We start from the raw sequence: 17,184 nt of genomic DNA, 5'->3' as shown, positions 1-17,184 counted from the left end.
TCCCAGCTCTCTGTTTACCCCTCTGTGGCCTTGGGCAGGTTACTTAATCTCTCCTCATTTTTCTTTCTCATATTATCTCATAAGATGTGACAAATGAGGAATGTGGAGGGGTCAAGGATTAGAGACTGATGAACAGATGTGTTAGTGAGAAGCTTAGGGAGAGAGATGTAAGTTGAGTCCGATGCCTAGATTTGTGATGTCAGGTGGTGAAGTCTGTTCTGACAAGGACCAGAGAATGGTCACTAGTGTGGGCAGCAAAAGTAAAGGTCGCTGGATGTGAGCATGTCAATGAGCTGAAAGACCTCAGTGTTGATGGTCATCTACATCGTCCTTGAAATCACCCAGGATGGTGGCAGGACATGGGTGGATCACAAAGCTCAATGGCTCATCCTCAGCAAATCAAGGGAATTGGCTCTGTGGAGAACAGCAAGGCAGAGGGAGAGCGTGGGCGACCAGAGCTCCACACATAGGGGCTTTTATCTGGCTCTGGGGACCTCACGCTTAGGAGGTGGTGTATGGAGTGAGGAAGATGCTCACCCCACCCGTGACCCTGAGATTCGAGGGAGCCATCCCCTTTGATAAAAAGGCCAAGGAACTATGACTTACGGGGAAAGTGACTTTTTAATAGAAACCCTACAGCAGACAGTGGTCAAGTGGGATTAAGGAAGGATAGTATGGAGAGAGATTTGAACAAGAATGTTGCACCTTTTAATACAGCCTCAGCTGGCAGCTCTCATTAGTGTTGTCCCCTGTGGGACCGCAGCGTTGGTGCTGAAACCAGCCTGACTGGAGGGAAATTGGAAGACAGTGGCTGGGCACTTGGTTTTCTGGTATCCTGAGCAGATGCCGTGGTTCTCTGACGCCTGGATCCCGAGGTACCTAGGCGGAGGCTCTGGGAGGTCTTCATTCTGTGCGTTGACTCTCACTTCATGTCATACTTACATCAGAGGCACCAAGACTTTCCTCCTCCCCATGTGCAAACAAGCCACACCTTTCACCAGCCAAAGTCCATCTCACCTTGCACCTCCCCTAGATCAGTCACGCAGCCATGGGAAGATGGGCCTTGTCACCTCTCCCCCATGTTTACTAATGCGTGAGCATATATAATCGGCACGGTCTAAAAACCATTCACCTGCTGGCCATCTCTCCAGATCTGGAGCATGAGATCATGGCCTGATGTTGTGGCAAGAGAAATTGAAGTAGGATACCAGGGGAGCTTTTCTGGAGGAGGACTAGGCAAGAGGCTTAGGGACTGAGTGTTGAATGCAGTGTTTAAGTGAAGTGGGGATGGGGGAGTACTTTCTTCTTTGAGTCTTCTTTGGAGATGGCTTGAAAGGAAGGGAAAAAGTCTCCAAACTGCTCTATGTCCTGTTCTCCTTCTCTTTCCCTTTCATTGCAGAATCTGTATAACTGTGAGAGGGATGCTGGTTGGGGGAATGAACAGCTGACAGAGATGCTGATGCAAATAGTCGGGTAGTAATTGACAGCAGTAGCCAAATTCTTAGAGTGTGACCGCGAGCCTGCAAGTATCACAGTGTGGTACTTGATAAACTCCTGCCAGCTTCTCTCAACTGAGGGCAAATCAGAGAAGACGTTCAACTTTTAAGTTTATGAATCTCTGGCTTCTGACCAGGATACTCTGGCCTTTTAACTTTGAGCTGTAAAAATATGCACAGAAAGCTCTGAAGAGGAAAACTGGTCTTTGAATCACCTGCTTCCTCCAGGTGTGTGAAAAGGAGTGATTTCAAGTTTAGTAAAGACAAGGAAACCAGAGCGTGTGTGTCAAAGTTGATGATTGATTCCTGATACTTGTTGCAGAATGGTGGTTTCTGTTGTCCGTGCTACAGTTCTATTGATGGAGAGTAGGCAGCTGCCTGCAGTTGGAGGGCTGAATCAGGTCTTCTGAGCTGCTCCAGGGCCGCCTCCTTCCAGCTGGGCCATCTTACCTGGACTGTCTAGGGTGGCAGGCTGTCCAAAGCTCCAGTGGGGAAGGAGGCCCTATAGATGGGAGGCTGGCAGTGTGAGGTGGAGGCCATGCTCCCTCTGCGGGAGGACAGCCGGGAAGAGGGCATCTGCCCCATCTGCCAGGAGTGCCTGAAGGAGGCGGTGCGCACTGACTGCAGACACCTCTTCTGTCGAGCGTGCCTGGCCCAGCACCTGGAGAAGGCCTCAGCCTCCGGGATCCTCAGCTGCCCCCTCTGCCGGAAGCCCTGTTCTGAGGGGGTCCTGGGGGCCGGCTATACCTGCGACAGCCACCAGAAGAAGGTGTGCTGGTTCTGTGAGGAGAGCAGATGTCTTCTGTGTGTGGAATGCCGGGTGTCCCCTGAACACAAGTCTCACTGTGAACTGGCCATTGAAAATGCCATCAGCCACTACAAGGTAAGGCCGGGTCATCACAGCCATCCCTCTGCCACCACCTCCCTGAGTTACTCCTTCCTACTCCCCGTCCTTTATGCCTGACGTATCATAGAGGCTCAGTAACTGACACTTTTCTTTGTTTCTTCTGCTTTATTCTGTTTTGGACACTTGTCTTCACTTTTCTGTGTTTATCTTGCTACTAATGTTAAAGTTTCAATGCATTAATAGGAGTCTAGGAGGAGATACGGTCACACGATGTCAGATTCCCAGGAAGCATGAGCTCCTCGCATTTTGCTCATCTGTAGCACGAAGGAGTTGGACTAAATAATGCAAAACTCTTTTAGTACTAAGACTGTATGGTTCCCCTGTTTGATAGTACTAGAAAATTGGCTAGAAATATAATCAGGTTTTACATATCCTAATGATTAACCTGTAAATACATTGAAACCTGGAAATTAGCACATGATTCTCTCTCTCTCTTCCTTCTTCATCTTTTCTTTCCTTCCTTTCTATAGAGATTATTTTTATCCTATTTAAAAATTTTTTTATCATCAAACTAGTACATTCAGACAACACTGTAAGGTATAAAGTCAAAACTAAAAAGCTTTCTTCCTGCTTTCCCCCATTCTCAGTCCCCAGAGGTAACCACTGTTAGATTTTTGTGTATCATTCTTCCAGAAATGTGTGTGTGTGTATGAATGCAGTCTCTAAAACACACACACACGGATTCTCTATATATTTTTCTGTAAATCGTTTTTATCATCTAAAAATACATCTTGGACATTATCCCATTTTCCCATCAGTACATCTAGATCTTATGAATTCTTTTCAACACCTGCATGGTATCCAATTCTATGAATGTACTATAAATTGGCAGATATTGAGCTATTTCCAGGTTATTGTTTTGTTTTGAGGTCTCATGGAATATTGTAATGAGTATCCTTCAACATATATTTTGGAGGACTTAGAATCCAAGCTGTATTTTGGTGAAAGAATAACTTAACTTCCAAATTTTGATCAATTTTTCCTATCACTATTTACTGAATAATCCGTAGTTCCCCCACTGATTTGAATGCCGACTTCTTAATCTGCCATGGGTACGTATAGACTTGCACATTTTCCTGACTCTCCATTCCGTTCTGTTCGTCTATCCATTCCTGCTTGTGTGTCAAACCATTTTAAGCACTGTACCTTTGCAATGTGTTTTAATGTCAGGTAGCTCTTGGAACCCTCACAATATTCTTATTTTTCAGAATTTTTGTGGATATTCAGATATATTTATTTTGCCAGTTAGCTTTAGCATTTTTTTCCCAACTATCCTCTACCCCCATCCCCAATTCAGTTAGTATTTGATTGGACTGACAATTGACATATTTTCACCATGGTGTCTTTCTATCCAATAATGAAGGATGAATTTCCAAGTCTTCTTTTAGATACTTGACTTTTTGAGCATGTTATAATACAGGATGAGAAACTGGGGAGTCCAGATTGAGGGTGACCATGGGAAGGTAGAGAAATAACTCAGAAAGCCAAAGAGGCAAAATTCTCTGGTTCTAACATCATTCCCTCTAAGTGCAGGGTACCACAGGAGGGCAGAGAGAGCTCTCCCACCTGCTGATGGGCCAGTGAATAGATGGAAAAATCTATTCACTCACTCAATGATTTATTCAGGCCTGTGCTTTGTATAGGATGCCATGCTAGGTATTGTAGGAAGTATAAATATGATTCATAATCTTTGTCCTCAAGTTTACCTTTAAATTATGACAGGAAAACTAAAATAAATAAATAACAATATTTGTTCATTTAAGAAAGACTTAAGTTCCTGTAGTGTATTAGGAACTACCATACATGTTACATACATTAGGAACTACCATACATTAGGAACTACCATACATGTTAGGAACTACCATACATGTATTAGGAACTACCATACATGCTAGGAGTACAATGATGAACAAGTCAGATGCCATCCCTCCTGCCAGGGACTTTGCAGTTTAATAAGAAAGACAGACACGAAATCAAACAAACTACAAGTCTCGTATGAGCTAAGAAGAAAACGAACAAGAGTCTGAGATGGAGAGTAATGGGTGATCCATGTGGTTGGTGAGGGCCTCATGGAGGAGGTGGCACCGGTGCTGAGATCAGGAAAAAGAGAAGGTGGCCAATGTAAAGACTGGGCAGAAGGGAAGCACAGATTTGAGAGCCCCAGATCCGGAAAAGCCTTGTTATATTTGAAGAGTTTATAATTAGAGTGTGAATTGCCAGGATTTACTGACAGATTAAAGTGGGGTGAGGGAATGAAGGGAATCAAAGATGACTTCATGAGTTTCTGATTTGAGAAACTGGATGAATGATGGAACGATAAGGACTGGGGAGAACAGGTTTGAATGAAACATCAAGTTTCATTTAGGACGAGTCAAGTCCAAGTTGAGAAACATCAAAGTAGGATCTTAGTTAAGTGGCTGGCTTTGAAATCTGGATCTCCAAAGAGAGTCTGGGTTAGTATTCCCAGAACTTAGGACAGGGTTCCATCAGAATAAAGATAATATTTAAATCCAAGGGAATGGATGCAATATCCTCAGGAGAGAGCCTAGAGAGAAAAGAAGTTCCAGGGCAAGGTCCTTAGAAAGGCCATCATTTAGATGTAAGGTGGAGGCGGACCCAGCAAAGGAGACTGAAAGCAAGCCACTAGCAAGGCAGGAGAAAAGCAAGGGGAGTGGTGTTCTAGATGCTAAGAGAGAAGAATCTGTTAAGAAGTGACAGTAGAAGGACTTCCCTGGTCGTCCAGTGGTTAAGAATCTGCCTTCCAATGCAAGGGACGAGGGTTCGATCCCTGGTCAGGGAACTAAGATCCCACATGCTGAGGGACAACTAAGGCCGTGAGCTGCAACTACTGAGCCCACTGCAACGAAAGACACTACATGCCGCAAGGAAGATCCCGCGTGCCGCAACTAAGACCTGATGCAGCCAAATAAATAAATATTAAAAAAAAAAAAGAAGAAGAAGCAATGGTGGAGTGCATTGAATGATGTTGAGCTATCCAGTAAGATGGGCAGCAGAGGAGTGGATGCTGGGCTGGGAGGAGGCACACTTCTTCCATTGTAACAGTGGGGAACAGAAGAAGGCCTCTGCAAGGGGAGGGAGTCTTGCAGTTTGGGAGAGGACCCGAGTGTTTGGGTATATTTCCTCAATAATATGTGAGGGAAGGACATCAGCAGTGCGGGTAGAGGTGGAGGTGTGAAAGGTTTGAAAAGAGAGGAGAAGCCGCGGTAGAGTTTGGAAAAGCGAACCTACGAGTGAAACTGAGTGGAATTGGCAGGCAGCATAGAGCACCAGTTTGAGTTTTGAAACTAGGGATTTAGTGAGTTTCATGAGGCTGCCTGAGGACAGCCAAAGTCTGGGGAGTTGAAGGTATTTTCAAAGAACTGATTACAATGGGAGACCCTGAGTGTGTTTGTAGATGTTGACAGCATGGTTTTGAAATAAAGATTTCTTATGATTTCTCACCATGCCTCTATTCCTTTGAATTAAATTTTGTAAATTAAATATTTTAAATTGTAAATATTGTAAATTGTGTCCTTTTTAAAGGAATTATGTATTGCCTGACTGCACTCCAGAAGACTGAAAATTTTCCAATGTCTTTTTTGTACATCTGTTTCCCTACTGCCCAACTCATGTTGTTGTCAATCACTTTTTTCAATGTGGTTTGCTGGTTTTCCAAGTGTGTGACAATGATTGAAGTTGTTTTACTATGCTGGCAGTGAGGTTTCTCTCCACATGGAGACTCACTCTACATTTCCCCTTAGAATCAGGGCATAAATTCTACATGAGTGCATCAGAGTAGTTTATCTTTTGGATAATAAGCTATACTAATTATGTTTAACCTTCATTTTTCCTATTCCGATATTTCTTTTCTTTTTATTTCATTTTTGGGGCAAAAATTTTAAGAATTTGTACTTGAATCAGTTCTATTCTTTTTAAGAAATAAAATCTCCATGTCTTACTCAGAAATTTATCTAGTATGGTGATAGATAGATAGATATTAGGTCTGTATCATTTTTAAAGATTAAGTAATTCCTGGCTTATTTGGAATTTAATATACTGTGTTGTGTGAAGGATGACTCCTTTATCAAACAATAAAGTTATTTTTTCTTTATTCTGGTATACAGTTGTCCCTCAAACATTTCTGTGAGTCCTTTTCACATCTATATGTTCTTTTTGGTTTGACATAAATTAAATTCTTATAATAGTGGCATTTTTCTTACTCTAGTCCATTGATTTTTTTTTTCTGTTCTAAAGTTATTATATAGTTTTGATATTTATTGCTTTATGGTTTATTTTTAAATTTAGTAGCATCTTTGTCAAATAATAATTTTTTGTAACCTGATGGTCTTGCTGACTGTCTTTTCAGAAGGATTTTCTTTTTTCTAAATTTAATTTAATTTAATTTATTTATTTGGCTCTGCTGGGTATTACTTGTAGCACGTGGGATCTTTGTTGCTGCATGCGGGATCTTTGTTGTGGCATGTGGGATCTTTACTTGCGGCATGCAGGCTCTTAGTTGCGGCATGCGGAATCTAGTTCCCTGACCAGGGATCGAACCCAGGCCCCCTGCATTGGGGATGAGGAGTTTTAACCACCAGACCACCAGGGAAGTCTCCAGAAGGATTTTCTTATATAATGTTTCTAAGTTTTATGGAGAATCCCTGAAATTTTAATTGGCATTGCATTAAATTTGTTGATTACATTAAGAATTATGACTTTTGGGGCTTCCCTGGTGGCGCAGTGGTTGAGAGTTCGCCTGCCGATGCAGGGGACACGGGTTCGTGTCCCGGTCCAGGAAGATCCCACATGCCGCAGAGTGGCTGGGCCCGTGAGCCATGGCCGCTGAGAGTCTTTGCTGAGTTCATATATCCTTTAACTTAATTTCCTGACATTTTCTAGATGCACGATCATGTGGACATTGTCAGGTTTAGTCATCAACACCGTTTTTCCTCATAAAATATAATGGGTGATATCATTCTTATCCATATTTTGGGGCACTTTCTGTCCTGTAAGGAGCATGTATTTTGAAAGTTGCTCTTTTTGTGTGTGTGTGTGACTGTATTGGGGGAAACGTACCTTTTTGCCTGTTAACCACTTTTTCTTTGATGCGTTTTGTAAGCCTTTTTTAAATATTTATTTATTTATTTATTGGCTGCGTTGGGTCTTCATTGCTGCACGTGGGCTTTCTCTAGTTGCAGCGAGCGGGAGCTACTCTTCGTAGTGGTGCGCAGGCTTCTCATTACGGTGGCTTCTCTTTGCTGCAGAGCACAGGCTCTAGGCGCGGGCTTCAGTAGTTGTGGCTCACAGGCTCTAGAGTGCAGGCTCAGTAGTTGTGGTGCATGGGCTTAGCTGCTCCGTGGCATGCGGGATCTTCCCCAACCAGGGATCATACCTGTGTCCCCTGCATTGGCAGGTGGATTCTTAATCACTGCACCACCAGGGAAGTCCTAGTAAGCCATTTGAGAAGGATTTTAAATGTTGCTATGTTCTCATGTTTCCTCACTACTTAATGTCCTTTTCGGTCAATTTTTTTACTGTGAAATCACATTTTATCTGATATCTGATAGAATCACAGACTTTAAAAAATATTTATCAAGACAAAACAGGTCTTGCACTATTCCCTATATTTCAATTTGTCTTTTTTTCCCCCTGAGGAATATTTTAGGAAGATAAAAGTTTGTAGAATTTTGCTTTCTAATTCTAATGAGTACCTTATTTACACAAATATTACCTTAATGCAAAAATGGATGAATAAATATTTTTTGAAAAACGAGGGACTTTACCTTACTCATTTTGAATATTTTAAATGATAGATCTGAATTATTCTCGTTTTTCATGCATTATTTTTATTGCTGTTATCTTTGCTTCCTTTTTTCATTTACACAATCTCCGTAGTTGACTTTAAACTCTTCATTAAATTTTAAACTACTCCAGAAGACAGGACTCTGACATTTTGAACCGGATCTTAAGAACAGACCTGACTTTGACAGGCAGCAATAGATAGCATTCCTGGCAGAAGGAAGTAAAAAAAAAAGCCATGAAGAGGCATGGCTGCTTGGGGGTGTGTCCAGGAAACCACAAGCAGCTCTGTTTGGCTAGTGCGGAGAACAGGGAGGGAGTAGAGAGAGGTAACACAGGAAATGTAAATTGGGTTACAGAGGGCCTTGGATATTGGGTTAAGGAGTTCGGGCTTATCTTTGATAATGAGAAACACTTTTGAAGACAGTAGTAGCACAGGTAAAAGATAAAATATGACTGAGGTTTCAAGCTGGATGACAGACAGAAGGGTGAGTCCAAGGACAGAAATATGGTGGTCAAGAGTAGTGAATTGTGGAAGAGGGTGGGGAAGAGGAAGATAAGTTTGATTACTCCTAACTGAGTTTGAGCTGTCCGTAGGGCAGTAGGAGATACTTAAGTCTCAGCTGGAAACATGGGATTGACTGTTAGGACAAAGAGCTTTTGGGAATTATGATAAAATCTGAAGCCTGAAATTAAGGACATCATTTAGAGAAAGAGGAGGGTTAAAGAAACAACCTCAGGAAGGTCAAGGAAGGACGGGGGTGGGAGGTCGGGAGAGTGGGGTGGGTAGAATCACATCCAAGAAGAGGAGGCCTGAGAAGAAGTCACCTCTGGGTTTCCTTCCTGGGGATCACTGCGACCTTGGAGAGAGCAGTTCCAAAAGAATGATGAGAAACAAAAGCAGATGCTGAGGAGCAAAGGGGCCACGAGGACGTGAAGACAGCAAGAACCAACTACTTCAAGAAATGTAGTTGTGAGAACAGAGAGAGTAGATGGAAGGGGTAGCAAGGTGAAGGTTGCTTGCTTGTTTGAGCTTTTCGAGACCTGAACTTTCGTGCTCACACAGACAATTCCCCACCGCACTCCAGCCTCCGCCTTCACCGTTGAGGCCCTTGAGTGAAATCCAAGATGCCCATTTACTTCCTCCCCCTCCTTCTATGACTGTTTTATTCCTTGTCTGCTAGGAAATGCCTGCAGGTAACACCAGTGACATGAAACATTTTATAATAATTTCCTGGTGACATCATTGTCTCCTCTGTTTTCTGTTTGTTTACTTGAATGTCCTCGCTGAAGTCTCACCCACAGCCCCCTGACCTTGGTTTCACCCTCTGAATCTCAGGGCCAGAAAGAACTTTCACAGTCATCTCGTCCACCCCTAGCCTTACCTGTACATCTCCAGTGATGTGGGACTCCTCTTTTCCAAAAGCAATACATTTTAAGAGTTTATAAGAAAAATGAGGCAAAATGACAAAAAGAAGAACTATTCCCCATAAACAGCCAACAACAACAAAATCCACCCACCCCAATTTTTTTTGACCTGAGGTGAGAAGGATTTACTTAATGAAACACACGCTCTTCAGTCAATAGCACACTCTTATCTTTAGTCCACAAATCCTGTTCATGTTTTGTTTGTTCCATTTAATCATCATTCCTCCCTCTTCCATGGACAACCACTTAAAGCGTTTGTTGTATTTTTATTTGTAGACAGTTTGGTAAAACACACATTGCTGCACTGTGTGCTTGCATATTGAATTAACAAAATTATATGATGGGCTTCGTGCTATTTCTTGCTTTTCACTCTACCACGTTTTTGAGATCAGTCCATGTTTTGTGGGTCCCATAGTCCATTTTTTCTGACACATGTACTGTGTTCCATAGTGGGCACCTGCCAGATTTTACCCATCCATTTCCCAGGAATGGACTTTATGTGATTCCAATTCTCTGTTACCACAACCAGTGCTGTAGTGTACATGTTCTCTTAGAACCTAGGAATTCTCTGGGATTTTTACTCAGAAGCAGGATCACTGGATCACAGAGGAAAGCACACCTAGGTGGCCGGTACCGTTGCCAGAAGGGCTGTGCCAGTGCATATCTGACCAGCCCACAGTGTGGTCCTTATATCCACACACATCCCACCTCCCCCAGGTGTTATCCAGTTGTCTAATTTTTATTACTCTGATGGGGGTCAAATAACATTTCATTGTATTATTTTCCATTTCTCTAATCACAGGTGAGTTTGGGCATCCCCTCGCCTGTGAATTAACTGTCCATATTCTTTGCCAATTTTTCTCTTGGGTTCCTGTCTTCTTATTGATGTCTAGGCTTTCCTTTTATTTATTTATTTATTTACTTATTTATTTAGGCTGTGCCTTGCAGCTTGAGGGATCTTAGTTCCCCGACCAGGGATTGAAACAGTCCATGGCAGTGAAAACGCTGAGTCCTAACCACTGCACCACCGGGGAATTCCCTAGGCTTTCCTTTTATATTCTATATATAAGTCTCTTGTTGGTTTTAGACATTGCAGATATTATCTCTTAGTCTGTTATTTCTCTGTTAGGTTTGTCCATAGAGTTGTCATTGAACAGAGATATTTAATTTTGAGGTAATCAAATTAAATCATTCTCTCATGGTTTGTGCTTTTGGGGGTTTATCTAAGACATTTTTCCCTACCCCCAGCTCACAAATTTATTCTTTGACATTATTTTCTATTAACTTTGTAGTTTTCCTTTCACACTGTCTTTAATCCAGCTAGAGTCTGCCTTCATACATGGTTCTGGATAGGGATCTGACTTTATTTTTCCCTGTTGTTGTAAGCCAGTTTTCTCAACACCATCTCCTACAGGTTTTGTCCCTTCTCTTACTGAACTGTGTATTGCTTTTTATTTTTATTTGATCTTATTTTCTCCCAGTTTTATTGAGTTATAATTGACATACAGTAGTATGTAAGTTTAAGGTGTACAGCATAATGATTTGACTTACATACATAATGAAACGATTATTACAATAAGTTTAATGAACACCCATTATCTCATATAGATATGAAATTAAACAAATAGAAAAACAATTTTTATTGTGATGAGAGCTCAAGATTTACTCTCTTACCAACTTTCATATATAACGTATAGCAGTGGGAATTATATTTATCATGTTGTACATTACATCCCTAGTACTTATTTATCTTATAACTGGGAGTTTGTATTTTGTGACTGCCTTTATCCAGTTCCCCGTCCTCCCACTCCCCACCTCTGGTAACCACAAATCTGATCTCTTTTTCTATGTTTGTTCATTTGTTTGTTTTGGAAGCATAACTGACCTGCAATATTATGAGAGTTCCTCTTATACAACATAGTGATTCAATATTTCTATACCTTTCAAAATGATCACCACAATAAGTTTACTTACAATATGTCACGATACAAAGATATTACACAGTTTTTGACTATATTCTCCACATTGCACATTTCATACCTGTGACTCATTTCTTTTTACTTTTTTTTTCTTTTTAAATTCTTTTGTAAACGTGGGTCTGTCCCTGAGCTCTCTCTTCTTCCATTTTCTATTTGTTCTTGTCGCAGTACCACACTGTTTTATTACTATGGCTTTGTACACCCTTTTATCTGGTACGCAAATATATTTTGTAACTAAGGTAACAAGGGTTACAAGAAGAACATTTCCAGACTCTTCTGCTGACATCCCCCACCCTGTGCCTTTCTTCCATTTTGATTCATTAAAGGCTTATGCTGATATCAGTATCAGCTTTCTTTATATTTGCTTCCTACATAGTTTACCCAAAATCTGAAAGTAAATGTTTTAGAAACTGAAATGATTCATTATATCCTTAGATTCCAGGACACCGTGACCCATCCAGACACTGATTTAAGATTTAGAGAGAGGTTCCATGCCTTCCTGGGCTGTGGATTTGCTCTAATAGAGAGTTCTTGTCCCTCCTAGCCAGAGTAGGGGTTTTTCCTCTCCTCTGTAAGTCAGGTCTCTCTAGATTGGCTTCACTTGTTGATGAGAAATAGTGAGGGTTGCCAGTGATCAGCACATAACTCTCAGATGTCGGGAGAAAAACACCCTGAAGTCAAGTAGAAAAGGTTCTCTTACTATCTGTTATTTTTATGTAGTTAAGTCTTTTTTAAAAATTACCTATTGCTTTTTGCCATCACTATCCATTAAATAAACGCTTGTGTTCCTTAACCCAAGCATGATGCATAGAAAGCTGCCTCTTTTTAGGCAGAATTTTACTTTAGCCTCATCCTGGGATCAGGACACCCCCTCCCTGCCGTGTGTTCCACGGGCACCACCCTCACCCCCAGTCTGACCAGCAGGGGTGTCTGTTTCTCTAGGAACGACTCAACCGCAGGATCAGGAAGCTCAGAAAGGACATCTGCGAGCTCCAGCGGCTCAGGGCTCAGGAGGAGGAGAGACTGCAGGCTATGCAGGTGGGCTTCGCAGAGTCCCAGGAAGGACTCCCGTCAGATCATCTGTCTGTCTGGAGCAGCCTGCTGTGGGGGGAGGGCCTGGAGGTTGGAAACACAAGTGCTGGGCTCGGCCTCGGGGTTTGTTGGCTGAGTGACCTGGGGTGAGTCAAGCCCTCTGACCTTCATGTGGTTTATATGTTCAGTGAAAGCCAGTCGTGTTCTACCTGGTTCTCGGTGAAGATCAAAGGAGACAAGCAGCCCATCAACTGAAAACTACTCCACAAACCATAGGTCTCTTTCTCTGTCTCTGACCATCTACCTTTCTGTTGCTTGCTCACTTTGATGTGGGGTCTCTCCTCACCCTATGACGTGAAGGGGGTTAAAAGTCAGTGGAACGGCTTCCCTGGTGGCGCAGTGGTTGAGAGTCTGCCTGCCGATGCAGGGGACATGGGTTCGTGCCCCGGTCCGGGAAGATCCCACATGCCTCGGAGCGGCTAGGCCCATGAGCCATGGCTGCTGGGCCTGTGCGTCCGGAGCCTGTGCTCTGCAACGGGAGGGACCGCGGCAGTGAGAGGCCTGCGTACCGCCAAAAAAAAAAAGTCAGTGGAAGGATATAGCCGAGTGTGTGTGTGTGTGTGTGTGTGTGTGTGTGTGTGTGTGTGAGACATGGCATCTGTGGATGTTCACAAGGGTGTGAGGTGCGGGGGGAGGTGTCCCTTCATTTTTGAGGAACACGGCTCCCCCTGTAATACCCATAACATGCAGAGGCAATGCCATGAGGGGAGGAGGACCGAGAAATCAGCATTCTCGCTCAGAACGTTCAGAGACTGAAGGTCCAGAGGGAGCCATCTGACATTGAATCTTAGGGATCCCCTTTTCTGGAGTTTCAGGCAGACTGTAGGACCCACAGGCTGGAGGCTGAACTGGAGCGTCAACACCAAGCCAGGAGACAGCTGGATGCCCTCCCTCAGCAGCGGCCAGGCCAGCTGGAGGACATGCCAGCAGAGGCGTCCAGAATCCCTGGCATCTCCAGGGCAATGATTCAACTCAGCAGCCTGGTCACTGAACTGGAGGGGATGGCTAAGAAACTGGATGCCAGCCTGCTGAAGGTGCACACCCTGAGGTGCCTCCCGAAGCCTGGGATTCTCCCCAAATAGTGGGCAGCCTACCTGTAGCATCCCTCTGGGAGGTATAAGAAGGAGAGTCTTCTCTGTGACACGTGGTGGTGGCTTGTCCAAGGCTGCACAATGACAGCCTTGGACAAGAAGGGGTGCTACCCTCTCCAGTTCTCAAGGTGACAGCCCAGAGTGCCATCCACTAGTTGGTTGGGGAGGGAATTGGAGGGGACGGGAACCTGAGAACTGGTTGTGACTCTCACTCTCTTTCTCTCTGCTAGGACGCCAGTGACTTATTGAACAGGTATGAGCCGTCCCATCTCCCTTCCCACATGTGCTTACACAGCACAGACCCACACAAACATAGATGTGTGTATGGGCTTTCTCACGGTCAAGGAGCTCCACTGCTCCGTTAACTTGCATCTTCAGGCTACATGGAAAGTGGAAGATTGAACAGAATATACTGAAGGATTTCTTTGTTTCTAGGAGTGCTCCAGAGCAGTTAGAGGCTATTTATCCCAACTTAGAGAAAAGAATCAATGAATCACTTAACCAGCCATCCTCAGTAGCTCTGACCGGTTCATCCCTGGACCAGCTCGTCTCAGACTCACCTCAGCCTCCTGGCTCTCCTTCCCCCAACCTGTCCAGCCTCCCACTAGGTCTGCCCAGTGCACCCTCAGGCCTGCCACCTCCTGAACATGCCACAGCTGTGATCAGATGCCTGACCCTCTGATACATGGACAATAGTCACAGCCTCTTTCCTGAACCAGGCTCCCACTGCACAAGTCGGGATTCAAGACCTCCGTTTTGCCTGTGAACAGACGGTAGCACCCATCTCTCACAATCTCATATTAAAATGGGAGTACCCAGGTACCTGGATGTCATGAGTTCACAGTGCTGAGGCCACCTCTGCCTATGGAGCTGGCACGTCTGTTGGCAGAAATATTCCTTCTGAGCTCCTGTAGCACCGGTTGTCTGTACAACGCACCTGGAGCTTACATTACTTTTGTGGTGGACAGACTCTACAGGGACCTCCCATGATGCTCCCCTCGTGGTGTTCATGCCTTTGTATGATCCCCTCTCTTTGAGTGTGAGCAGAACCTGTGACTTGCTTCTAATCAATGGAATATGGCAAAGGGGATGGGCTGTCCCTTCGCAGACTGTATTACATGGATGGAATGCCTCCTTGCTAACACGCTCACTCTTGAAACTCTCCTTGCTGGATTCATGACGTGGTTAGTCCTGTGGCCAGCAGGCAGCCTCTAGGAGCTGAGAGCAGCCTCCAGCCTTCAGCAAACAAGAAGCAGAGGCCCTCAGTCTTGCAGCTGCAAGAAAATTAATTCTGCCAACTGCCTAAGTGAACTTGGAAATGGACTTTTCCCCAGTCGAGCCTCGAGAGGAGAACCCAGCCCAACTGACATCTTGATTGCAGCCTTGTGAGACCCTAAGCAGAGAACCCAAATTTCTGACCCACAGAAACTGTGAGGCAATAGATGTCATAGAAACTATGATATAATAAATCTGTGTTGTTTTAAGACACTAAATTTGTTGTAATTTTTATGGAGCAATGAATAATACCTTTGTATATTAATTACGTGTGCGTCACTTCTTTGGGTGAGTAAAGACATACACTGTCTTTGTGTCCCCAGGGTTTAGGACAGTGCCAGTCTCATAGTTGGTGTCCAGTGAAATTTATTAAGTGGATGCATGAATAAATTAATAGAAAGTATAAGGACCCTTCTTTTTTCTTTTTTAATAAATTTATTTATTTACGGCTACGTTGGGTCTTCGTCGTTGCACGCGGGCTTTCTCTAGTTGTGTCAAGTGGGGGCTACTTTTCGTTGTGGTGCGCGGGCTTATTCATTGCGGTGGCTTCTCTTGTTGCAGAGCACGGGCTCTAGGCGTGCGGGCTTTAGTAGTTCTGGCTCTCAGGATCTAGAGCGCAGGCTCAGTAGTTGTGGCGCATAGGCTTAGCTGCTCCGCGGCATGTGGGATCTTCCCAGAGCCGGGCTCGAACCCGTGTCCCCTGCATTGGCAGGCAGATTCTTAACCATTGCGCCACCAGGGAAGTCCTAAGGGCCCTTCTTGATGCTCCATGATTAACAAAGGGGACCTTTAACTAGTGTTACTGAGCCCTTGCAGAAATGGTCAGTAGTATACTTGGCACTGAAGGATACAAAGAATAAAACATGACTACAAGGAGATGGCTGCATTGTGGTGTAAAGAGTAAAAACTCACAAGTCAGACTTGAGTTCAATCCCAGTCCTGACACCTAATACCTCTGTAACCCTGTACAAGTTACTTAGCCTCTCTGCACCTCAGTCCTACCCCCTCTAAAATGAGGATAATGATACTCATGGCCTGGGATTGTTGTAAGAATTAAATGTTATTATATATGCCTGCTGCAGTGCCTAACACGTTGGAAACATTTAAATGTGTTAATTCCATCTTCTTATTCTACGTCTCCAGCCAAAAGCTTATAATCTAGCTATGGAACCAGAATAAACACAGATGGAATAACAAGAGAGTGTGTGATGGGTTATTAAGTGTCCTAGTTGCTAAGGGCAGTGAGGATTCAGAGGAGAGACACAAGTGAGGCTGGCAAAGTCGGGGTTGGCTTCGTGGGGGTGGAATTGGACACGCAGGAGAGAAAGCTGGAGAGCATCCAGGTCAGGACAGCTCCACGGATGAAAGCGCGGAGGTAGGAAAAGGCCTCAGCACGTTTGTAGCAGTACGAAAAGACTGACCCAGTCAGTCTGGAATATTCGGGAATGGGGAAGACCAGAAGTCAAGCAGAGGGTTAGATGAGTGACACTGAAACATAGGCAGTCATCAAAGGGTTTTGATTCAAGAGTGAAAGGAACAAGTGGTGTTTAAGGAAAACCAGTCTGGACTCTTGTTGCCAGATGGATCGGGGACAGGAAGTCGGGGGGTTAAGGGAGGGGAAGGAGAAAGTGCCTAGTGTGGATGTTCAGAAAAAGAAGGATATAGCGACTAGGCAGGAAGCTGTATGTCTCAGAGAAACGTGAGACCCCAAATCTAAGAATAAGACATTAGCCAAGGAAAGAGCACCCCTGGATGTGACAGCTAACAATTCCTGTGTCCTAGCTGTGGTTAACGTCAAACAGAGAATTGGTCCAGAAGCATCCTCCCAGCACTGGGAGGACACTGACAAGCTCCGAGGGTCTGTCTCCACTGGAGGGTCAGTTACCCTGCAGGTGCCTGCCGGGCCCTGTGTCCTCTTCTGATGTGACTGCGGATGATCAGGCCGGGTGGGCATCTGAGCAGCAGATGGCTGGCCAGTGGAGCCTATAAGGTGGCCTGCCGAGAAAGGTCTTACCAAAGAAAGACAATGATAATTAGGTTCTCTAAGAAATTCAAAATGGACCTATGATGAAGGCATCATTGGTTGGCAGGAAGAGCAGCAACACAGGGGATCAGAG

General features: G+C 44.1%; 1 protein-coding gene across 4 annotated transcripts; it reads left to right on the top strand.

Annotated features, from left to right (window-relative positions):
* The first annotated feature begins 1,254 nt into the window (after positions 1 to 1,254).
* On the top strand, positions 1,255 to 15,267 carry TRIM40 (tripartite motif containing 40). 4 transcript variants are annotated; one of them, XM_032648331.1, is made up of 6 exons: positions 1,255 to 1,724; positions 1,819 to 2,379; positions 12,552 to 12,647; positions 13,511 to 13,735; positions 14,023 to 14,045; positions 14,228 to 15,267. In XM_032648331.1, the coding sequence occupies exons 2-6, from the start codon at positions 2,005 to 2,007 to the stop codon at positions 14,472 to 14,474; spliced, it is 966 nt and encodes a 321-aa protein (XP_032504222.1). In that variant the 5' UTR covers positions 1,255 to 1,724; positions 1,819 to 2,004; the 3' UTR covers positions 14,475 to 15,267. The 4 variants fall into 4 exon arrangements, with proteins under 4 accessions (XP_032504222.1, XP_032504223.1, XP_032504220.1 ...); XM_032648332.1 differs by having other exon boundaries at positions 1,255 to 2,379; positions 13,517 to 13,735; XM_032648329.1 differs by having other exon boundaries at positions 1,255 to 2,379.
* The last annotated feature ends 1,917 nt before the right edge of the window (positions 15,268 to 17,184 follow it).

This window comes from Phocoena sinus, chromosome 11, assembly GCF_008692025.1.
Source record: "Phocoena sinus isolate mPhoSin1 chromosome 11, mPhoSin1.pri, whole genome shotgun sequence".
Taxonomy (NCBI): domain Eukaryota; kingdom Metazoa; phylum Chordata; class Mammalia; order Artiodactyla; family Phocoenidae; genus Phocoena; species Phocoena sinus.
Note: the sequence above shows the minus strand (reverse complement) of the source record. Positions and strands in the feature narration are given on the sequence as shown.